This window comes from Antennarius striatus, chromosome 2 (assembly GCF_040054535.1).
Source record: "Antennarius striatus isolate MH-2024 chromosome 2, ASM4005453v1, whole genome shotgun sequence".
Lineage (NCBI taxonomy): Eukaryota > Metazoa > Chordata > Actinopteri > Lophiiformes > Antennariidae > Antennarius > Antennarius striatus.
In genome coordinates, this window is record NC_090777.1 from 3,734,112 (window position 1) to 3,758,603 (window position 24,492).

Here is a 24,492-nt window from a genome sequence, read left to right on the forward strand (position 1 = left end):
CCTGATTATGCGTAAAACTGTGCGCAGCAGTAACGCCCTTAAACACAGACAGCCTCACGACGCGTTCAATGGCAGAGAAATAAACCGTTTTCTCACTGACGCGACTCTTCACACGTATTCCATGTTTAACTACTGTGATTAACTTACACCAACCGTCGTTTTAACAAAATATCAAACTATATTGCTCAAAGTTAACGAGTGTGTGCATTGCATTTCATCTCAGTTAAAGTTTTTACAAAGTCAACGATAAGTGTTTAATGTTGCATTAAAATTCTCGTCATGGTCATGATTGTGTCGTATGTCATACGTTATGTCACTGTCAAAATTGTAGTCATCATCATCAAAATGTGATATGTCGGTGGATGTATTATCGTTTTTGCAGCGGATGTCGATCCGACCGGAAGATACGGCTTCACTTCCACCGGTTGTGCCGATGGTGCTGGTCTTTCCCATGCTCACGAACGCACCACGTTCTCATTGGCTGCCCGCGGTGTGGGGTTTGCGTTTCTGTTGCTGAAGCGGCTGCTGCGGTGTTGAATGGGCCAGACTGGGGTGCTGTGAAGACGAGGACCGACAGGTAGGAGTAGCGGGCTGTCGCGGGTTCTCACCCCGAGGAGAGCGAGCCTGGCTCGGGCTTGAAGGCTTTCGGCTCCCCGCTGGAACCCCCGCGGGTGTTCAGCTCTAATACCCGACAGGATGGCGCGTTTTTAAGGACGTGTGACCGAGCTAGCAGGCTCTTTATAGCTGTCGACCACCACTGGGGGGGTTTCACGCGTGGAGTGCACGGATATACAGTACTGTAGAACTAATCTGGTCAGTCCCTTTGTGTCGGGAAGGGACATCAGATTCCTCACAAACGGTTTGTAGGTCTTTCATCAGGGAGGGGGGGTGAGTGGGGGGCAGTAAAACTTCAGTCATAGTGAAACCTGGACGACTTGTCCCCCACCCTGGTGGTCTTGTCCCCCCACCCTGGTGGTCTTGTCCCCACACCCTGGTGGTCTTGCCCCCAACCCTTGTGGTGTTGTCCCACGCCTGATGGACACTAACATGGTTGCGTTGCGTGTTCTCTTCCCTCAGTGTGACTTTCCATCATGGTGAACCAGCTTCAGCGAGTGGACGGCAGCTGGAAGTCATCATGCAAGAGTGACTCCAGTGGATTGGGCAACAGCAGCGGGGAGAGCTCCCAGGACAGCTCCCGGTGCTCCACGCCGGTGTTGGACACCGACCGCACAGACCGGCTCCGGGACAAGATGCGGAGGAGGATGGAATCTGGAGACCACTGGTTCTCGCTGGAGTTCTTTCCTCCACGCACGGCCAATGGGGCTGTCAACCTGATCTCAAGGCATGTGATATGAAGGTGGACGCAACTACAAACCCGACTCGGTCTGATCTGACCCTACCCCACCCAACCCAACCCCACCCAACATAATTCTACCCAATTCAACCCAATCTAACGCAACTTGACTCGGATTGATATGTGTACTTTTCAGCTTATCGTTGCACGAGATATGACCTCCTGGGGGTAAACTGCTGCGGTGTAGTTTTCCACACATCCCTCAGTTCCGTGATCCTGTCGTCAGCTTCTCATGACAGGATCGTCCCACCTCCCAGTTTAAAAGTTAGGGCTGATAGACCTTGTGTTCTGGCACAGACCCATCAGTGGTGGGTAATGGTTCTGTCATCTCTAAGTGACCCAAACGATGTGCTTCTAAAAAGTGGAACCAGATAGTTTTTGTCGACGTGAAGAGGTGGATAGACTCGCGTACGGTCGGCACTGGGCTTTAGAAACGGGTCGTAGTTGTAGACACTAAGGACAGGGACAGAACGTCCAGCGCAGCTCAGGCAGGGACCAGCAGTTCCTTCAGGCTCCTACTTACCGTTACTGAAGTTGTGATCCAGTAGCAGAAATGAAAAAGAGACAGTTTTAGAGCAGTCTTTTTAGAACGCTTTAAACTTTCCAAGAGTCCTGATATGTTCCTACTCCAAATAGAACCCAAGCCTGGACCCACGTCTGGTCCAATGTCTGATGGTGTGGGATCGGTTCCTGATGGGTGACGGTTCCGACTTGAGTTCAAAGGCTCACCAGTCTGCTGATGTTCGCCTCGAAAGTGATGTTGTGTTTGTGTTTTTAGTGTTGTCTTAAAAGTGTTAAACATCAGTTAAACATCCGACCCGTTTTAGTTTCGCTTTGGTTCACCAAAGAGACTCATCCAAACTACATGGTTCCAGAGTGTTAGCTGGTTGGAGGACTGACGTTGTTTCTATAGTGTTAGATCTGTTAGATTTAATATGAGAACTGATCACTTTTATTTTTACGTTTTGAACTTGACTTATTGATCTGGTATTGCCTTCATTTGATGATTATTGTACCCATGTGATTGTGTCTTACTGTGGTGTCTTTGATAACTACTCAGAAAGAGAGTACAAAGGTAGGACTATTAGAGAAAGGACTTCCAGCATTAAACAACTAAAATATGAGAGCTTCAGTAATAAACAGAGGATCTTAAAGTGGAATCTAGATAAGTACAAAAACATGAAACCAGACACGGGGCCAGTCGGTTTACTGTAGGTTGAGTGTTGTCTCTGCTTCAGTCGTCTTGTGTTTTTCTGTCTGTGGTTCCATCAACACTCCATGGCCTCTCCGATTGTCGAACCTCAGATTGTTCCGAGTAGCTGTTGGCCTTCACCAGGGCTGTGCTTTATCACCACTTCTGTCTGTGATTTTCATGGACAGGATATCGAGGCGTAGTCATGGTGAGGAGGCTTTACAGTTTGGTGGCCTGAGGATTGCACCGCTGCTTTTTGTAGAGGATGTGGTCCTGTTTGCGTCATCAGCCTGTGACCTGCAGCACTCACTGATCCGGTTTGCAGCCGAGTGTGAAGCGCCGGGGATGAGGATCAGCACCTCCAAATCTGAGGCCATGGTCCTCAGCAGGAAACCGGTGGACTGCCTTCTCAGATGGGGAATGAGGTCCTTCCACAAGTGAAGGAGTTAAAGTATCTTGGGGTCCTGTTCACGAGTGAGGGAACAATGGAGCGTGACATTGGACGGAGAATTGGGGCAGCAGGAGCGGTATTGCAGTCGCTTTACCGCACTGTGGTCACAAAGAGGGAGCTAAGCCGAGAGGCAAAGCTCTCCATCTACCGTTCAATCTTCATTCCTACCCTCACCTGTGGTCATGAGCGATGGGTCATGACCGAAAGAACGAGATCGTAGATACAAGCGGCTGAAATGGGCTTCCTCAGGCGGATAGCTGGTGTCTCCCTTAGAGATAAGGTAGAAACACTGCTGTTCACGAGGGGCTCAGAGTAGAGTCGCTGCTCCTTCGCGTGGAAAGGAGTCAGTTGAGTCGGTTTGGGCATCTGGTGCGGATGCCTCCGGGACGCCTCCCTAGGGAGGTGTTTCTGGCACGTCCAGCTGGGAGGAGACCTCGGGGCAGACCCAGGACCAGGTGGAGGGATTATATCTCAACACTGGCCTGGGAACGCCTTGGGATCCCCCAGTCAGAGCTGGTGGATGTGGCCGGGGAAAGGGAAGTTTGGGGCTCCCTGTCAAAGTTGCTGCCCCCGCGACCCGACTACGGATAAGCGGTGGAAGATGGATGGATGGATGGTTCCATCAACACAGTGTCAGGTCATTTCCACCCGTCGGTCTGTGGTCCTCTCCTCAGACCGACTTTTTCTCTCATTTGCATGTCACCAATGATGATGAAGAAATGAGTTGTGTTTTATGTACCAGAATGTTTTCTCACCTCAGTTCTCTGCCATGTCTGTCTTTAGATTATTTTGTGCAGTCATAAACCAAAATTATGAGTAAGGAAAGTTTATCTGAACATCTGTCCCTCTGGCGGCTGAGCCATAGCTAAAAAACATGAATGTTTCTGCAGGTCACATGACTGGCTCACTGGCCTTAATGGGAACTTTTATATTTCTAACCTTTTTCTGAAAAGTTACAATATTCCCAAAGATGTTTGTCAAATTCAAATTTGAAATGTGTGCATTATGAAGAATATTAAGAGCATGCCTGGTTTGGTTGCGCAAAGTCGCTCAGACCCTTAAACTTGTTGAGTTGTCCTCCAAATCTACCAACTGGAGGACAAAATGTTGGTGTAATTATGATGACTCCTGTTTTAACGTCTCTCGTTCTCTTCAGATTTGACCGTATGGGCTCCGGGGGGCCCCTGTTCATTGACATCACATGGCACCCTGCGGGGGACCCTGGTTCGGACAAGGAGACCTCATCCATCATGATTGCCAGCACAGCAGTCAACTACTGTGGGCTGGAGAGCATCCTCCACCTGACCTGCTGCAACCAAACCAGAGAGAAGATCACCGGCTACCTGGACAAGGCCAAGCGCCAGGGTCTGAAGAACATCATGGCTCTACGAGGAGGTCAGACATGTTCACACACCTAGGTCCCTGCTGCCCAGTTCAGAGTGAGTAAAGGTGGGAAGTCTACCTCCACCACCCACAGTGTTTCTGTTTCCATGGTTTCATACCGTTGAATCCATCCTTCTGGGGTTCTCACCCCAGCGCCCTTGTGGGTATATCTAAGAAGGCTTTTCCACAAAAATTGATTGGGTTTCTCCACCACGGAAGATACTGGTTGAGGTCCTAGCCCTTCCTGTCCCGTGTGTCGTCTTTCTGGGCCGTCAATTTTCTCAATCGGCAGTCTTTCAGTTGGTAGGCTGTCGTTCTTGTGACGCTCCCCTCAGGAGGTTATAAACCTGTTCATCGACACCCCTACTTAACATTTGTTTTCTCATGCTGCAATGAGAGCCTTCAGGTTGTCCTTGTGCTCACATCGTTATGTCGACAATCAAACCCTCATGTGTCAGCGGACCTGACTGAATAACAGTGAAATCAGGAAAACGAAGTAATGACACAGAGGCTTGAGTTTGAATAAACAGAATATGACCGAAAGTAGAGCAACTTCTATAAACGCTAAACAATTACTGTAGTCATGTAATTAAACTTTATGGCAGGTCCAGCTGAACCAACACGGAGGTCTAACTGGACCTGATGACTGGCAGCAGTGTGTCGGGGGGGTTAAAAAACTACTTTGTTGTCTGACTGTGTAAACGAGCAGATGGCATCTGAACCCATTCTGACGGGTAGTTAGCTGGTAGTTAGCTAGTAGTTAGCTGGTAGTTAGCTGCTGGTGGTGACGTCATTCTCCAGGTGTCAACCAACGCATGGATGAACGTGGATTCGTCAGCGGCTGTCAGACGGTAAACTGGGACAGAACCGGGTCACGCGTGTCAAGATCAGCTCAGAACTGGGTCACGCGTGTCAAGATCAGCTCAGAACCGGGTCACGCGTGTCAAGATCAGCTCAGAACCGGGTCACGCGTGTCAAGATCAGCTCAGAACTGGGTCACCTGTGTCAAGATCAGCTCAGAAGTGGGTCACGCGTGTCAAGATCAGCTCAGAAGTGGGTCACGCGTGTCAAGATCAGCTCAGAACTGGGTCACGTGTGTCAGGCTGGCGTGTCACGATCAGCTCAAAACCAGGTGACGAGTGTCTGGATCGACTCAAAGTCAACACGGACACAGAAGCTGTTAGACTAGAACACACAGTCCCCTGAAGGGCAGGAACAGGATGTGCATAAAGAGAAGATGCTGCTGCTCCGTCCGTTTTCTTTTAGATCAGACTACTCGTCTTTAGCTGCTATCTGAGGTCACAAGTTCTGCTTTAACCCATCTCAGCAAACTACAGGAGAGAGGTAGGGTACACCCCGGATATGAACACCTGCAGTCAGTGGTTTGGACAGCTGGTTTGGTTATTTATTGAACCTATACTGTAAATGGTAAAACCAGACAAACTGACTTTTTTCTACTGCTCTTTGTTCCATAGCTCAATAATTTACCCTATTGCTCCAGGGAAGGACTCTAAAGCTGTTGTTGTCCAGTGTTTGCCCTTCAGATGTCATGATGGGGTAACTGAACGTGTTTGTGGACCTGCATGTGGTCGTAGCTTCTTGCATGAGGTGAGATGTGTTAGAGGGTGATGACTGAAATGCTCTGTCTTCACATGGAAATAAGTAACCCAGCGTGTGATGGGATAGCACGCGTGTCACATCCACCTCTACGCTGGGGAACTTCTCCCTCATGGACTGATTGACAGAGCAGCGCTACGAGACGTCCAGCGGTGTCATCTGGAGGGCCCGGTGCAGCGTACCGTCCGTTCATAAGCTGCTTTTGTATTTCTAGTTTGCATTCCAGTAATAAATGTTTTCTTTAGATAGCAGTGTGACAAGCGGAGCATCATAGGAAATGGTTTGAGCAGTGCCCAAATTCTTTTGCTTGTAAGATGAATAGAATCCAGCATCATAAACACTTGAGCAAATTTAGGCAACTTCAGTGGGCAGGTGAGACAGATTCCAGTTGAGCACAGGATGTAAACCGGTTCCTGATTGGTACCAGTTCACATCAGGAGGAACGGATCAAAATGGGTTGAATGCTGTTTGACTTCCAGCTCAGTCACAGAACGGATTCAACTCGTATCTCCAGCTGCTTCGTGTCCTCCACAGGCTAATCTCTGGTGACATCCTATTGAGTCTGTTCAGAACAGTTCCAGGAACAACCAGGCACAAAGTCAAAACAGAGACTGTGTTCACACAGATGGCCTCAACAACAGATTGTTAGTTCTGAGGATTTGCCTTTTGGCTTTATTCAAAAGTTTATTCTTGACTGAGAAAGTAAAGTTGGAATTCACCTGAATGGTAAACTTAACTCTCTGTCAGGTGTTTTATGAATCCTGTCATGTTTGCATGTGAGAACTCACCAAGAAGGATTCTCAACATGTGACATGTTGGTTCTCTCCTCAGACCCGATAGGAGCCGACTGGGAGGAAGAGGAGGGAGGCTACAACTATGCGATTGACCTCGTGAAGCACATCCGCTCTGAGTTTGACGACTACTTTGACATCTGTGTTGCGGGTATGCCTCTGGACTCCCGTCACTGTGACCTGTGGATGTGGTTGTGTGTCGGTCAGGGCTGTAAATGTGTGTGTTTAATCCAGGGTACCCCTCAGGCCATCCTGAGGCGGACAGCTACGAGGAAGATCTGAAGCATCTGAAGGAGAAGGTAGACGCTGGAGCCGACTTCATCATCACGCAGCTCTTCTTCAGAGCAGAAACCTTCCTCAAGTTCTTAGATGACTGCAGGGCCATCGGCATCACATGTCCCATCCTACCTGGAATCTTTCCTATTCAGGTAAGTCACTGAAGACAGGTGGGCGTGGCTTCAACCCAGTTAGTATCAGAAAACGTCCCAGTGTGATTCAAGGCAAAAAGGTGAAGGAATCAAGACCACTTTACTGTTCTATAATGAAGTCTCTTTATTTCAAGCTGCCATCCTATTCATGCGTCAGATTGCAGTGGGGTTTGTGGGCTCTTCACTGCTCCTTCCCCCAGAAGGGGGCCTTATTGTGTTACAGCGAGCCCGGCACTACAGTGAGCACTTCCAACTTGAGCCGGGGCCAAAAGCCTATTGGTGAACAATAGTCGTTCATTCAGGCAGTCAGCTGACCTCATTCTGGTCCCTGCTGACCCTCAACCTGACAAGCTACAAGCCCAGATCAGAGCCCCACCCCCACTGGTAGTTCTGGTAGGCACTGAGCATGATGGGTGTGTGTCTCCACCCTTCTGTTCCTATCCTGGTGCCGTCCACATGGTGGTGATGAGTGTTGTCCATCAGTGTAGGATGGCTACACCTGACCTGGTACCGGTTTGTCTCCAGGGCTACAACTCCCTGCGTCAACTCGTCAAGCTGTCCAAGCTGGAGGTACCGGACGAGATCTCCAAGGTCCTCGAGCCAATCAAAGACAACGATGCTGCCATCCGTAACTACGGCGTCCAGCTGGCAGTGAAGATGTGCCGTCAGCTGCTGGACACGGGCAATGTTCCCGGCCTCCATTTCTACACGCTGAATCGAGAGGTGGCCACCATAGAGGTCCTCCGACAGCTGGGGCTGTGGATCGAGGACCCCCGGTGAGTGACGGGAACTAGACTGTCCCCTCCAAAGCACCTGATGGTCACAAAAACTGTCAGTCACTTCCTGTCACCAACACACATGAATAGAAAGGATAACAACTAGTCACGAAAGTAGTCACCTTGTTCATGAAACTGTCACACCTCTACTAGTCCTCCTTAAAGTTCATGTTTTTTTGGATTGCTCATGTGTTTTCTGGACTGCTCATGTGTTCCGGCAGACGGCCTCTTCCCTGGGCATTGAGCGCCCATCCCAAACGGAAGGTGGAAGACGTCCGACCCATCTTCTGGGCCTCCAGGCCCAAGAGCTACATCTACAGGACGCAGGACTGGGACGAGTTCCCCAACGGACGATGGTGAGGACTTCCTTTATGTCTTTGGTGCCTTTATGGACTGTAGGTACAGTAAGTTTACAGTGGAACTACCAGGGGTGTGACATTGAATGAGGTCTGCTGTCAAACGATTAACCGATGCCAACATCCTCAGGGGAAACTCTGCGTCTCCAGCATTCGGCGACTTGAACGACTACTACCTGTTCTACCTGAAGAGCAAGTCATCGAAGGAAGCGCTGCTGCAGATGTGGGGCGACGAGCTGAAGAACGAGGAGAGCGTGTATGAGATCTTCACCAGTTACATCACAGGCCACCCAAACAGCAAAGGACACAAGGTCTCACACACACACACACACGCACACGCACACGCACACACACACAGGGAGAGAGAGAATCTACACCTACTGGTCTCTAAACTGTGAAGTTGAACCTTTGAATCGACACGTGACCCTTCATTGTGTGTGTGTGTGTGTGTTTTTTCTGCCAGGTGATGTGTCTGCCATGGAACGACGAGCCTCTGGCCCCAGAGACCAACTTGCTGAAAGACGAGCTGGAGAAGGTGAACCGACGGGGGGTCCTGACCATCAACTCCCAGCCCAACATCAACGGCAAGCCGTCCACAGACCCGGTGGTGGGCTGGGGCTCTGCAGGGGGTTATGTGTTCCAGAAGGTAGGACGCTGTGCTGCGTAGGGCTGGGTGTAGGGTTGCTCAGCGTGGTAACCCTCTGGTCTATGTTGGACAGGCCTACCTGGAGTTCTTCACCTCCAGTGAAAATGTGACTGCTCTCCTCAAAGTCCTGAAGAAGTACGAGCCGCGTGTGAACTACCACATCGTGAACGTGCACGTAGGTGTGAACGAAGCCTTCCTGGTTGGTGTGTGAGTCGGTGTGATCGGTGTGTCACGTGCGCTCGTCTGTGTGCAGGGCCGAAACCTGACCAACGCCCACGACATGCAGCCCAACGCTGTGACCTGGGGGATCTTCCCTGGCAGGGAGGTAGTGCAGCCCACGGTGGTGGACCCGGTCAGCTTCCTGTTTTGGAAGGTAAGGGGTCTGCCTGGTAGACAAAGCTCTGTCAAGTTGGAGAACGGTTCCCACCTGCAGTCACACAGGAGGTTCTTAGTGATGAGATGAAATATTGTCGACGTTTTCACTTCACTATCAGAGTTCTGGTTAGCGTGCGTTCTTGCGTCTTTGACACACAGTTTTTGACAGGGACACAAGATCATCAGGAAATGTGCGTCCCTGGGACGCAAGCTTGAAATACTTGCAATAAAAAAATAAACGCTAACTTTTTCCGCGATATAATATTGGGACAAAAAGCACTTCCGTATTCAAAATGTATTCATTTCTCTATTTAAATCCCAAAGCTGGAAATCTACATTATGTTTCGATCTCGAAACAAGTGTAATTCGATCTCGAAACATTGGTGTAATTCAGCCTCATTAAAATCGACCAAACGGCAACACGACATCTGCGCGTGTTACACGTTGCAGTGAGAGAGCGACGAGTTAGTCTCACATTATCACCACGCCTCAGAAAAAGATGCAAAATTTGAGTGTTTTCTTGAATAGAAAACAATCAAAAGTTAATGAAGAAACAGAGACAGATATTACTGTGAACAGTACGGATAAAGAGGCAGAAGAAGCCAAGAGAAAACCAGTAAAAATCCCAACGTTTGCACCGAAATGGACATGATTGTTTCCATGGGTGAGGCACAGCTACATGTCAGCACCCAACACCAAATAATGACGGTGCAGTTTATAAGAAATCTGTATGGAGAAGGTTCTGTCAGCTTGGTGCAGTGTCCACAGGAGAATAAATGAATTGAACGCAAAGAAAACTTTTGAGTGTTAAGCAAAAGTGAAAAAAAAAACTAAAATACATCTTTCTTTATTTCTAAAACTGTTTATTTTTTTTTAAGAATGACCACCAGGCTTTAACATAGTTATTAAAATCACTCAAATTAACGTTTTGTTTAGTTTTTATATTGTACTTTTGGCTAAACTCAATCCTTGCGTATACGCTTCTACCGTATACAGTGGTACCTCTACTTACGAATGTCTCTACTTACGAAATTTTCTACTTAGAAATTTCTCAACAGGAAAATATTGCCTCTAGTTACGAAAGAAATTTTGAATTACGAAAGCTAAAACTACAGTATGGGCTGATACTCGCAGCTCCCACAGGTTCCTGAATGCAACATTCTCATAGCTGCTCTGCCATTGGCTATTACCTAGCATCTTCCTGGCATCCCATTGGCTAAGAGGCACTTCTGTGTGGAGCTAGATCAGTGTTTATGCAGGGTCCTCGTCATTCGGCCCTCAACCCAGGAGGTGTTCTGATAGTTTTACGTAAATATATTAACTTTTTCAGTATTAGCTATGGACCCCGAGAAAATGACGGAGAAAAAACATTTATGTCGGAATTTTTGGGGCTTGGAACGGATTAGGGCATTTGGTTTGAAAACGCGTCTCTACTTACGTAATTTCTTCCGGAACCAATTAATTTCGTAAGTAGAGGTACCGCTGTATTCTGTTACTACTTTTGGGATGCATAAACGTCATGTTGGGATGCACACATTTTTTGAAGCGCATCCCAGGGATGCACTACTTTCTTGAGGTAACATGAACTCTGCAGAATGTTAAATAAGTCGGGCTCAATCAAACTGTACCTTTGAGGGTACATTGGGTTTATCGTTCAGCCTGGCTTCCTTCCGTTCACTAACCCACTCCCACCCGTTTCCTCAGGACGAGGCCTTCGCCCTGTGGATCGAGCAGTGGGCTAAACTCTATGAAGACGAGTCTCCTTCACGGATGATCATCAAGTACATCCATGACAACTACTTCCTGGTCAACCTGGTGGACAATGACTTTCCTCTAGACAACTGCCTGTGGCAGGTTCTGGATGATATGTTTGACTTTCTGGATGCACCTCCGGAACCGGTCAGTGACGGACCAGACCCTGAATAGGATCTAATCTAGCTGGAAAGGAAGGCCGACAAAACTGTTGAGCTTTGTCTGCATAGCTATTAAAATAGCCATATATGGGATTAATTATTTGTGAGCCAGCCCAGAAGAGTAGTCGAGTCTAAACCATGTTCACAAAGTGGATTCTGTTCTGGAGAACAGATCAAACTGTAAAATCAAAAAGGTCAGAGGAACCGGGAACAAAATCACAACGATGGTCCTAGAAAAAAAAATCTAAAGATAAATATTTACCTTTGAAAAGTCTTCACAGACATGTGAAACATGCAGAAAGACATGAATTAATTGAACTACCTCAATATTTAACGTTCTCCTCTCAAACATTTCCTGGTCATTCATAAAGATGCTGAAGCATTCATGGATCAAAAATTCACTCCCGTATCTAACTTATCCAGATCCAATCCAGACTCTGAGCCCCCACTCGTCCAAATCCAGCTTCGTTTGGTAGATTTGACCTTTTCATTCACAGGATGAACAAACGCAGCAAACTGAGTTCAGGATTAGGGTTAACCATTTATTTACCAGAGCGTGATGAAGCAACACTCCAACGAATGATGCAACACTAAAATCCCCAGGAAGAGCAGAAACTGTCGGTCCAGTTACTCCCGTCTCCATGGTAACTGTCAGAGATGCTAACTTCCTGCTTACTGCCACCGGTTTAGCACTGGTTCCTCCTCCTGTAGCTCCACTGATTGAAGTGACTTGACCACTGACACCAGTGACACGTCTGAGTTGGCCATAAATTGAATTGATAATCATAATAGCAATAATATTGATAAACCGTGTCATCCCCTTCCTGTGTGTGTGTGTTTATACGTGTGTGTCTGTGTGTGTGGTGGGGGGTGTTCAACACCCACTGTTTCTGTCTTAAATCCACTCTATTGATGTGTGACTTAGCAGCTAATCTACGCTAGTCCTCATAAAGGCTGTATTTAGAGTTTAATTTGAATCGGGTGAAAACAGGACGTCCACACATGGAATCATTTTCAAAGTGTTTTCAAAATGCTTTTATTTCTAAGGTTGTTTTTTTAAAACTAGACATGATATAAATTTCTCCTAAAGACTTTTGTGACTCTTTGATGACAGTTGTGTTGACAACAATGAGTTAGTCTGTATCGATTGGTCTGGTCTGGCCTGACCAGCCGTAACATTATGACCGCTGCTGGGACGGATCAGAACACAAGGCATTCTGTCCTTAAAGGTCAAATGTGAAAGGCAGAAGTGTGTGTGGCGTGCCTGGGGTGTGTAAGGTGTTAGTTCAGCCTCCAGAGCCCCCAGGTCTGGGACCAATCAGGTGTGATCCCTGGAGTCTCCGCCTCACAGCGTCAGATCTGTTGCCACCATCGTGGCGTCAGGTGGTCGTAATGTTGTAGGTGATCGGTGGAAATAATCATGTGTCTGATTTCTAAAGCTCATTAAATAGTTTTGCTTTAAACAACAAGTGTGTGCGTGTGTGTGTTGACGTCATGTGACCCCAGCCTCCAACGCCTCGATTTATTATGACAACGTGAAACATGATTCCTGCTTTAAGACAGTTTTTAGTCATCTTCCCTGGAGTCAGTATTCAGAATGTAGGACCAAACCACAGCCTCTTTATGCAGGTTGAGACCATACTGGGTAGGTATCCAACAGCAGTAGGTCCAACCATGGGAGCCTACCAGACCAAGGAAGAAGAGTATCATGAATGTGTGGAGACCCGTTAGCATGATAGAGACGCTCATAGCATCAACAGACGTTCCCAAAGTAGCGTAAAGCTACAGCAGCGTGAGGAGAGATCGCCTCAGACAAGCTCAATCTAACGTGTTTGAGGAGAGTGATAGCCTCAAACAACCTCAATCTAGTGTGTATGCATGTTTGACACACATCAACTGCTGGACCACAAACCTACAAAAGAAGGGGCAGACAAGAGTTCTGGGGGCAGGAGAACATCGAACAAACTCTGCTGTATAAATCTAGAAATGTAAACAGATACATACCAACAAAATATTGCTTTATGAACCTGTGTGTGCGCACAGGTGTGTATGATGACTACTGATGCTCAGTGGTCTGAGTCTTAAAGAGTCTAAGATTGGATGATGTTGGGGGGGTCATCCTGCTTGTCTGCAAAATGGGCATCCTGACAGTAAAGAGTTGCCATAATCTAATCTAGAGGTAACAAAAGCATGTATGATATTTTTCTGCATCCTGAACAGACATAATCTCAAATTTGACGGATATTTCATGAATGGAAAAATACTGCTTTGGAGACATTCTTAATATACGAGCTAAGATAACGACTTGGTTTGGTACCTCAGCAGTAGGCACTAAGGAACTATTGTGCAGACCTCGAAACCTCGGGCGATTTTGTGCCTGAGTTCTCTTGAGCCCACATCTCAGTTTCCGTAGTGATACCTTTCAGAAAATTTTGCTTCATCTAGGATCTGATCACTAAGTCTAATTGAACTAGTTGTGAGGATTATCAGGTTTGACAGATTTGTACAGCTGGGTGTCGTCAGCATAACAATGAAGGGTAATGCTCTGCTTTGTAATGAGGTAACCTAGTGGCAGCATGTATAAATCAAATACAGTAGCATTGGTCTGAGGGACCCTGGTAGTTCACCGTAGTGTACTCTTGACTGTCTGCTGAGTGATTATTTACATGAATGAGTTGGAACTGATCTGATCAATAGGAATGAAACCAATCTAATGCTCTTCTTTTGATAAACACAACATTCTGCAGCAGCTTCAGAAGAATGTTAGATCAACTGTATCACAGGTCTAACAGGTCTATCACTGAGGCCTAACAGAACTGAGATGGACGGGACGCCTCCATCAGAGGCCGGTCTTATTGTTAGGGCAACAGTCTCTGTTCATCTGGTTGTTATCCTGCAAGAATTCATTTAATTGACTGGTAATTATTCTCTCCATAACCTCAGACAAAAAGGGACGGTTGTTGATTGTCCTGTAGTTAGAAAAAACACTTCCATCTGGGTTGGTTTTTTGATGAAGGGCTTAATTACAGCTACTTTGAGAGATGGAGGCACATAACCTCTGTCTAAAGACTGATTATTTATTTTAGAAATGGAGTTAATGATTAACGGCACTGTCTCTTTCAGGAGTTTTTTGGGAACGCTGACCAGTTCAGTCGTGTCAGGCTGACTTGACACTGAAAACTGGACCAGCTTGGCCTCATTATGAGTTCATGTATAATTCAGCATGATTAGCATGAATGAATAGCATGACACGTTCCATATCCCAGGATGGTTGAAAGCTTCCATTTCACAAACCAGAAACCAGGGATGCTCAGCTTTGCCCAGGTGATCAAAATGAATGTTCATCCCAGTCGACTCACTTGATTCGAGCTCCTCAGACGTCCTGGTGGCCGACGGCTGAACTGCGTTGAGACACGATCCTGTCTCGGTCCCCCTGTCCTCGGTTACTGATCACCTGTTTGGTTATTTCATCAATGACCTACAAACCTTGCTGACCTGCTAACCCTACCCCCATACCATGCTTTCTGAAGACTTCTACACCGTTCACCTTCAGCAGGTCTGACAAATGTTAAACATCAAGATGACATCTTTTATAATACGGTTATGATAAAGTCAAATGAACATTTATTAACATTTATTAATGCAGCATTGCCCCGCCCCAATTGCTCAAGAACACCCCCCTCTCCCAGGATAAGGGCGTGTGAAGTTGGGTGTGTCCAGTGGTCAGGTAGCAGTGAGTTGCCGTGCTGTCGCTTGGGGGGTACACACCCCAGGTGTGTCAGGTGTGTCCCAGAAGAAGAATGGGGTGGGCTAGGGGTGTGTGGAGGTGTTTTTAATGACAGCATTATGTTTCCAATGTTACTGTAAACATTAGCCCATGCTACAGTTAGCCACATCCTCTCCAGGAGACGGGTGTGTAACAGGCATGGTAAGTGCTAATGGACAGAGCTCATTAGCATTTAATGGTGCCGCCAGAGACAGCCAGTTTTCAGTAGAGCTCATTAGAACAACTTCAGACAGCTGGAATTCAGGACCAGGATCAGTTTTGGGTGAAACTTTGACAATCCTGTGCAGCTGATGGGGAGCTTTCGAAGTTCATTCCCTGCGATGCTAGTATAGTTTATAGTATAGTATATCCTGAATTCAAACCTGATGTACTATTTTCACACTTTCAGGGTCTGGGTGACTCTGGAAATCAGAGTTCAGATCAGACAGCAGAAACTACTTGATAGATAGTCACAGCACTCTGGGGTCATTCTGTTTTTGTAGCCTCCTGGAAAGATAAGATGTTTTTAGGATGGATGAGAGTTTCTTCCCTTCACATCGGGTTTAAAACTTTGGCAGCATACGTTGTAGATGGTTGTGTTTCCGGTAACAATCTGCCTGTTTAGTCCTTCAGTCAGTGTCTGGATGTGAACTTTTCTCGTGTACATTTTTGAGTGCCTGTTCTCCAAAATGTTCAAATGGAAAACTGAAATCGAATTTGAATATGGAAGTGACCACAGTGGGCTGGTCGCTGGACTTCCACATGATGATTGGATGATCAGTTGATTAGCCTGTTTCTTTTTGATTGACAGCTCTTTTGAGATATACAGCATCACATGACCATGTGACCACACGACCATGTTATACAAAATAAACACTCACTGTATTTCCTGACTTAGTGTAACATCATTTCAACATGTTTTGTTTGAGTTCAATATGATTCCTTTTGATCAGTCATTCATACTTTTGGCTAGGTCAAAGTAAGCTAGTAAGCTAGCAAGATGCACATGATGGCAGACGATGTTAATATAGTCAACTTGACGTTCACAATCCTCCTTATGAGTAGAAACAGCAGATAAAATTAGTTTTTAATATTCCTGATGGGGGCAGCAGAGTGGTGCATGTTGAGGAAGTAGGTTCCTGGTTCACAGACTCTTTCTGTTTTTCCATAGTGAACGTCTCCAAACTCAAACATGTGTGTTCACTACTTAAGTGAAACACTTTAATACATGACCTTTGTATTTGTTCATTAGTGAGACAGTGTTGAAGATATTCCTGCACAACTTTATTTTCATGCACACAGAATATTTCAAAAAAGTACAACTATTGTACACGTCCACAAACTTAGTTTGTGTGAAAACCTTTTGCACACTTAAAAAATACATTTATCAGTCAATCAGCTTTTATTTGTGAAGTGCTTAATCACATCAATCGACATTTCAAAGCGCTTTAACGTGCATTTTTAACATGCAAACACAAAGTAATAGTGCAACAGAAATTCTTCACGAGCAGCACAAGAACAAATGATTAACGACTGATATTTGCTTTCATCCCTCAGCATTTATATATGCAAACCCTCTCACATTGCACCTGTGTCTCACTATCAGTGCGTCACACATTTGACTGGGTCAAAAATGTGTACTTAGTAATTTCATAGTAATGAAAAGAAGAAACAACCTGTCATGATCCCTTTGGGGAAATTATTACATAAAATAATGGTTACTTACTGCTGTGAGTCACCTCCTTCGTGTCTAGTGGTGCAACAGGATTTGCTCTCGTGCACCGACCATTGAAAAACGCCTCACTATTCACAATTAAAGCTGTTTACTAACTTACAACTGGATCGTTAGGAAAAGGAACCTGACATGAAGAAGAGTTCCACAGCTCAGCATCATGGACTGCAGGCTTCTGTCATTACTGGTCCAACTGTTGAACGTTCACATGATGGTCAGTGCTGTTAGTGGTGATGGGAATTTCCCCGTTTCGAATCATTAAAGTCTGTCTGTCTATCTATTTGTAACACTGACCTTAGCATTAGCTTATATGACATATTTGAACCCTACCACAGTGTTGTACCGCTGTAGGCTAGTAATACCAGTGCTGTAATGCTGTAGGCTAATCGTACCAGCGGTGCGATGACTCTATACATGAATGGCAGCTTTCACAGGTTGGGTTCGTCCCCCCTGAGCGTGTTGAACTCTTCAGGTGCAGAGTACTTGTCAGCACCTTGACCAGCCGCTTGGCGGAACCCTGCTGCAATCTCATCAAAGGTGCGGCCCTTGGTCTCGGGCACCTTGAAGTAGGTGAAGATGAAGAAGCCAAGTAGCAGAACGGTGAAGATGATGAAGACATAAGGACCACAGAGTTGCTGCATGGACATCAAAAACCAAATAGCACTTCTTAAAAAATAGATAAAGGTCACAGAATGACAACCTGCACAAGACACAAAAACCCAAAGACTCTGCAAACAGGGTGGGCTACAGTTGAAATGGACCGTAGGCCTCTTATGATCAGCAAGCGTCCTAAATGATCAACATAAGGAGGAGGTGCCATTGAAGTTCCTCATAAATGTCCTAATTTAGATGTACGTTCATTTCCAACAGGAAGGACTCATCATGGCTCATTCCTGGGAGCCTTTGTAAAGCTACATCTCATGTGTCAAGGTTTTCTTGTAACCATGGCTAAATACACCAAACATCCCATATCAACTTTGAAATGTATTTAGACATATGAAAAGCAAATAGCACAGAAGAGAAAGGGCCCACCCATAGTCAGCTGTGGGGAGCCAATGTGTTTGACCTACACAAGTTTAATCAAAGCTCTTTACCTCAACATACTGGAAGCACATCCCTACTAAGAAGTTAGCAGACCAGTTGGAGAAGCCAGCAACTGCAATGGCAGCCGGTCGAGGCCCCTGGCTGAAGAGCTCAGCCACAATGAACCAAGGGATGGGGCCTGGGCCAATTTCAAAAAAGGCCACAAAACTAAAAATGGCCAAAATGCTGATGTACGACATCCACTTGAGCCGCTCCTAAGAAACACAGCACAACATTAAATATTCCAGTACCTTATGTTAAAAAAACCTAAGGTGATCTCAAGCACTTACCAACAGCACCATGGCAACAGTTAGAAAAACCGCTGAAACAGCCATTCCCATCAGACCAATGAGGTGAAGCGGCCTCCTCCCCATATGCTCCACCAAAAACAACTGCATAGAGGAACAGAAATTATATTACCAGTACAAAAAGAAGACATGTTACTGAAGATCTTTTTCCAATGGTTCCTCTGGGACTTACAGACACCACAGTGAAGACGGTGTTGACCACGCCGGCACCAATGGTTGCATAAACCGGCTGGGATACTCCTGCTCGCTCAAAGATACCCGTCGAGTAGTAAAACACCTGAAGATGACATCACACAGGGAGGAGTCAAAGACGGTTGAGCGTGTTGTGAGAACTAAAGGTAACTAAAGCTACGTCCTGTTTGCTGGACCCTCTCAGACTGAATTTTTTGAGCGTTCTTGACCACCCATCTACTGAATTTGGCACCACCGTTCCAACGTTCTGTGACTTACAGCGTTAATTCCAGACAGCTGCTGTGAGAGTTGCAGGACGATGGCAACAATGATAGGCTGGCGGTAGTTGGGGGACCGGAACAGCTCAGGTATGGTCACCTTCTTCTCCCTTAACGTCTGCTCGCTCTCCTCTTTCATCTCCTGCATGTCTTCATTAACATCATCCGTGCCTCGCACCTTGATTAGGACTGGAAGACAATGCTTCAGGTTACGTCCTCTGGATCTGATCCGTATGTGCTAGGTAGACTAGTGTGGGACATAGGGGGCCCCTGATGCATGTTCATGTGAGTTACTTCAAATGAAATGGTTTTGCTGCTCTCGTTACATCATGTGTTTTTAACTCTATTGTGTTCATGGGTTTGTGTCTCACTGATGCGAGCTTTGCTCTCCTCATTGCAGTCAATCAGTAGGTACCGAGGGCTCTCCGGGCAGAAGGGCAGCAGGATGGACTGCAGGGCGGCCGGCAGCAGAGTGAAGCCCAACAGAAGGGGCCACAGGGAGGCGTTTCCAAGGATGGGTTCTATCCCAAAGATCTAGACAACACACACAAAACACTTCTATGGACAGGAACACCCTTTAAAAGTGTTCCTGTCCATTTGAGATTTTATGTAAATCTAAAATGAACAAGTCAGGAAGTTACTGGGTCTGTATGTCTTGGTCCTAACAATGTTTTCCAGAACAAAGTGACTAGAGTAATTCTCTGTGGTTTCACCGTCCACTGGTTGGTTTGCCATGTTTGACCTGACTCTTGTTTGACTGAAGTCCTACTATTCATTTTCAATAATAAATCCAGATCACTATGGGGTTCCTCAGATCTCTGTTCTTGACCCATTGTTCTTCTTGCTATTGATGTCACTTCTTGGCCAAATCAAACACATTTAAGGCATACATTTTCATGAAAATGTGCGGACAATATTCTAAAAAAAAAAAGTTCAGGCAAGCCAAAAATTAAAGATCTATCCAACTTGTTTTTCAGTACAGTGTAGTGTATCTTTGGCCAGCACTGGAGCGACATCTAGGGGCTGGGGACCAGAGGGTGGCCGGGTCTACACCCGTGTGGACTAAACATTTTAGAATGAGAGCTGGCAGCAGAGAGGTGTCGTTCACCTCCTATCCCTACGCCACCTGTCTGAGGATCTCACCTGAGCTATGAGAATGCCGATCACTACTCCGAGCTGATGCAGAGTCCCTAAAGCTCCACGGATGGACGTGGGCGAGATCTCTTCAACGTAAAGGGGTACAAAGCCCGTGGACAGGCCGGAGTACAGACCCACGACAAAGCGTCCAATGATAAGCATCTCAAAGGAGGCAGCCATCTTGGAAAAACTCATGAACACAACAGCAATCAAGATGAGCACGTTGGCCATAAGCATGGAGTTCTTCCTGTGGAGACAGTGAGAGCATTTATGAAGGGTAGAACCTTTAATGAAGGTGTGATCAAAGCAGAATCTAAACAAGTCCTACCTGCCAAAGCGGTTCACAAAGAGGCCTACAGAGAAGGAGCCAAGCATTCCTCCCACAGAGAAGATGGCCACAGAGAGCGACCAGAGAGCGGTCAGCGTGGGCGGAGGGATGGGCTCCGAGAACCTGCTGGTCCACGTCTCGTTGTAGAAGCTCTCAATGATCTGAAGCACAAAGCAGCACCGTAGGCTCAGCTAGTAGGACTACAACAGACAGACCAGCTGTTGATGGTAGGCTAACACACACAGATCAGCTGTTGAAGGTAGGGCTAACAGACAGACCAGCTGTTGATGATAGGGCTAACAGACAGACTGGTTGTTGATGGTAGGACTAACACAGACTGACCAGCCACTGATGGTAGGGCTAACACAGACCAGCTGTTGATGGTAGGACTAATACAGACAGACTACCTGTTGATGGTAGGGCTAACACAGAAAGACCGTATTTTGAACAAAGCAGCACCGTAGGCTCAGCTGGTAGGACTAACACAGACTGACCAACCATTAAATAAACCAGCACCATGTAGGCTGGTTGGTTGCTTGATTGATTGATTGATTGATAGATTGATTGATTGATTTGGGGCGGCAGTGGCTCAGCGGTAGAGCGGGACGTTCAATGTTTCAAAGATCAGCGGTTTGATTCCCGTTCCCGCCCAAAAAAAAGAACACCCGGAGGTGAGCTGATTGTGGGAGGTGTCAGCTCACCTCCAGAGCACTGCCGAGGTGCCATTGAGCAAGGCGCCGTCCCTCTTACAAGTTGCTCATTTGGGGCGCACCAATAAAGGAGCTGCCCGCCACTTTACCTCTTCTGCATGCGCACAGGCCCCTGTGTGTGTGTGTGTGTGTGTGTGTGTGTATGCGTGCGTGTGTGCGTGCGTGCGTGCGTGCGTGCGTGCGTGCGTGTGTGTGTGTGTGTACACACGTATATATGTATGATTTGATTTGAACTAACTAGAATGTGCTTCTAATTTCCCTGCGGGGATTATAATCAGTAAATACAATTTTTTTAAAAGTTGATTGATTGATTGATTGATTGATTGGTTGGTTGATTGATTGATTGATTGATTGGTTGATTGATTGATTGATTGACTGATTGATTGATTGATTGATTGATTGATTGATTGATTGATTGATTGATTGATTGATTGATTGATTGACTGATTGAGGTCTCAGCTCATGGACCTTCCTGCCCTTTGACATGTGTTTAGTGAAAGCCTACAGCCCACGGTGCAGTGGAGTCATCTGTGACTGTAGGAATGACACTGATCAGGTCAGACACAGAGCTGGGTGGGGGCAGTTTAGAGAGGCTGCTTGATGAAGCGGCTAATGCAGCTTAGCCGTTAGCCTCTGAGAGATGCCAGTTTGATGACTTTGAGATCTGCAGCAATCGAATCCTGCAGGTGGGACACTCAGCTCTTAGCCTACATGAACAAATGCTAGACATTTATGGTAGGAACACATCCCAACATGAGTATAGCGTGTCTGTTGGACACCTGCTTCGTGATGGAGCTAGATTGGATAGATAGCATTAGCTTAAGTGGCTTGAGCTCTTTAATCCTTGATGTGTCCAACATGCTGCTGAAGGCCTCGGGAATGGCTTCATGTCACAGGCTCAGTAGCTCACCGCTAAGGGTCATGGGTAAGATCAAACATCCCTGACTCCAACCAGACTTTAACTAAGGGTTGAATCCACTCTGAGTGAAGTGAGTCTAGGTTCTCAAATGTGGGAGGAAGGAGACGCCACACACACAAAAAAAAAGGCAAAACAAAGCAAAAAGTCCTTTGGAATAAAGGAGTCATAGACGGAGCAGAGGACATAAAGGAGTCATAGACGGAGCAGAGGAAACACAACCTTCTAGTTGTGTGGATGTGATGAAAGGTTTGAGTTCATGCTCAAAATGAGCAGGGAGTTAATTATATTTGTACATACTCACATTCTGCGGCGCATTAATGACACCGGTGTTGTAACCAAACTGGAAGGAGCCAATCACAGCTGTCCCCACAGCCATCATCAGCTGTGGTGTCACCTGTTGTCAGAGTGGAGAGGCAGAAGTGAAAGTTTAACAGGAACCGGTCTGTCTGAGGTTCTAGAGTCAGCGGTTCTGTGATTTTATTGATTGTCAGGAATGATGCGTGTTCTCATGCTAAACTTCTTGTACTGATTACAAACTGATGGAGTTTAGCTTCAATAAAAAGGCACTTTGATATTTTTATATCCTCAGATTTGCTAGTATGAATATTGTGATGTAATCCTGCTTGTTAGGCTTTGTTTGCGCTGCTTAGATACCAAGCTGGTTTCTTCTGTGCTGCGTTTAGGCTTTCACAATAAATGAGTTATTTATTTTACATTACATTGAGTTACATTTATTTACATTTATTAGTTACATTTGGCCCTTTGAGGACAGCCATTATGCTGATGTGGCCCCCAGTGAAAATGAGTTTGACCCCCTCTGATTCTAGAGCTAAACATGATTCAGCAGAACATGCCTGGATCACCAGGGTCATCTGGTTGTATCCAGGGCTTTGAACCGGCTCATGGAACGAAAACCGGAAACTTTTGGTATTTTGGCAGGAATGAAAACGAAACCAAAAACTTTTTATTTCGTTCTTGAAAAAAAATATTTGACCTCATGTTTCACTTCCTGTCCTTCACTGGACGCGGGATGAGAGCAGAGAGAAGTAGCGGCTATCAGGAACAGTTAGGAAAAGGGAGGTCTCCCAGTCACCATTTAATCATTACAGGTAAACACTGCAGTGTGTCAATCTGAACATGTATGATTTAGACATGAACTCATTGGCTGCAGTCATTTTCAGAGCAGTGTGTCCCCGTACTGTGTGTGTGTGTGTGTGTGTGTGTGTGTGTTCTCCTTCAGTAACTGTTCCTGTCTGTATGTGTCAGTGCTTTAGCTTTCTGGATGTTTGTTCCTTGTTGGTTCTCCTCTGATTGTTCTAGTCTCCTCTGTGCTCATCGTCAGTAGCCTGACATGCTGTCGTCAATAGCACACCTAGCTGGTGTTACCTTATTGATTGTCTCCATCCGGATCGTTTTGGCTCACCCACAAACTCCAAACAGCCCCACCCTGTAGAGTCCAGGTCAGTGTGTTCCACCGTCTAACAGAACATGATGTCACTCTGGAATATCATCTAGTTCATCAAGAATGTAAACAAATGTTTTCCAGCCGTCCCTCGTTCACCTGCGGTAAGCAGCTTAGCCACGTCACAGATAAGTGGATCTTCATGGAGCAGCACAACCACTGAGCTGATTGGCTGGTGACCATCGAACAGGACTTGTGGGGGCAGTTTGGAGTCCAAAAACAACATTTCTAGAAATACCCACAATGCTTTTGTGCAGCTGGAGAGCAGTTGACCTCTAGAAGACGGGTTGTGATGTTGGCCTGCTGGAGGTGGGGCAGTCGTGAGTGTGTCAACAGCACCAGTGGTCAGTCATGTGTGATCACCAGAACCGGGACAGACTCAGACCCCTTTGTGGACCTCACAGGAGAGACCCCACCCTACACACACACACACACACACACACACACACACACACACACATGCTAGCCTGAGCAGGACAAACACCATGGGAAAGATTCATAAGCTGGTGGAACCCAGTGACCTGGCGTCGCTGCCGTAGCAACGGGACGTCACCAGACGTGGGTGTGCCCAGTTTCTGGAGGAGAATCACGACCCAGTTGTGAACTGGCCTCTGATGAACTCTACTAAAACCGCGAGCCATTATGCACGGAACTTTTGAATGTTTTTTAATTGATTATCAGTGTAAAGATTTTTTTAATTTTTTTTTAAAGTGACGTCTGGGAGGAATGACGCACAGACGATTGCGTGCGCCTGTGCCTCTTGACAGGTCTCGGTCACGTGACAAGTTACAAGCCGTTACCCCAAAATGAAGCGCTCACAACTGTGCTAGTGTTCTGGATTAAAATCCAGCAGAATATCCTGAGGTCCCCAAATAGTCCGGAACACACTTCAGGTGTCATTGTTTCTGTTACCCCTAGATGGGTTCTCGTTGCAGAGAAACAAGCTCAGGGCTCCACTAATTCTCATTATTATTGTTATTGATTGACTTGTTCACCCTTTGATATAGAAAAGATCAATATTTGTCCTACCTTGACGCACTGATTGTGAGTCGCTATATTTCAAAATAAACCTTATCAGTGCAGTCACTTGAATCGAGATTTTATCATAAATATTTCTTACTAAAGAAGAATTTTGTTCTAAAATAATAATTTCATTTACAAAAATGTTGATTATTAAATTATGAATAAAGGTTGTTTATTGTCTGTTGATGTCTGCATTTGACACCAGACCACTGGTGATTTATTGTTAGATTATAGCCATCCTGGTGTCATTAAACCAGCCTGGAGTCAGGATCCAGGCTGGGTTACTGACCAAA

General features: G+C 46.2%; 2 protein-coding genes across 3 annotated transcripts; one reads left to right on the forward strand and one right to left on the reverse strand.

Moving 5' to 3' along the window:
- Positions 1 to 267: 267 nt before the first annotated feature.
- On the forward strand, positions 268 to 12,744 carry mthfr (methylenetetrahydrofolate reductase (NAD(P)H)). 2 transcript variants are annotated; one of them, XM_068327997.1, is made up of 12 exons: positions 268 to 577; positions 1,078 to 1,342; positions 4,154 to 4,392; positions 6,829 to 6,939; positions 7,023 to 7,216; positions 7,742 to 7,992; positions 8,214 to 8,348; positions 8,479 to 8,659; positions 8,812 to 8,994; positions 9,068 to 9,169; positions 9,248 to 9,367; positions 11,074 to 12,744. In XM_068327997.1, exons 2-12 carry the CDS (start codon positions 1,092 to 1,094, stop codon positions 11,293 to 11,295), a joined length of 1,989 nt encoding a protein of 662 aa, XP_068184098.1. In that variant the 5' UTR covers positions 268 to 577; positions 1,078 to 1,091; the 3' UTR covers positions 11,296 to 12,744. The 2 variants fall into 2 exon arrangements, with proteins under 2 accessions (XP_068184098.1, XP_068184105.1); XM_068328004.1 differs by lacking the exon at positions 268 to 577 and adding an exon at positions 608 to 859.
- A 3,603-nt stretch (positions 12,745 to 16,347) lies between these two features.
- Positions 16,348 to 23,461, reverse strand: LOC137604939 (solute carrier family 2, facilitated glucose transporter member 1-like). The gene is made up of 10 exons (XM_068329199.1): positions 23,101 to 23,461; positions 22,016 to 22,108; positions 20,086 to 20,246; positions 19,764 to 20,004; positions 18,992 to 19,154; positions 18,622 to 18,809; positions 18,344 to 18,448; positions 18,154 to 18,255; positions 17,875 to 18,078; positions 16,348 to 17,415 (listed from the first exon to the last, which is right to left on the reverse strand). The coding sequence occupies exons 1-10, from the start codon at positions 23,116 to 23,118 to the stop codon at positions 17,209 to 17,211; spliced, it is 1,482 nt and encodes a 493-aa protein (XP_068185300.1). The 5' UTR covers positions 23,119 to 23,461; the 3' UTR covers positions 16,348 to 17,208.
- Positions 23,462 to 24,492: the final 1,031 nt, after the last annotated feature.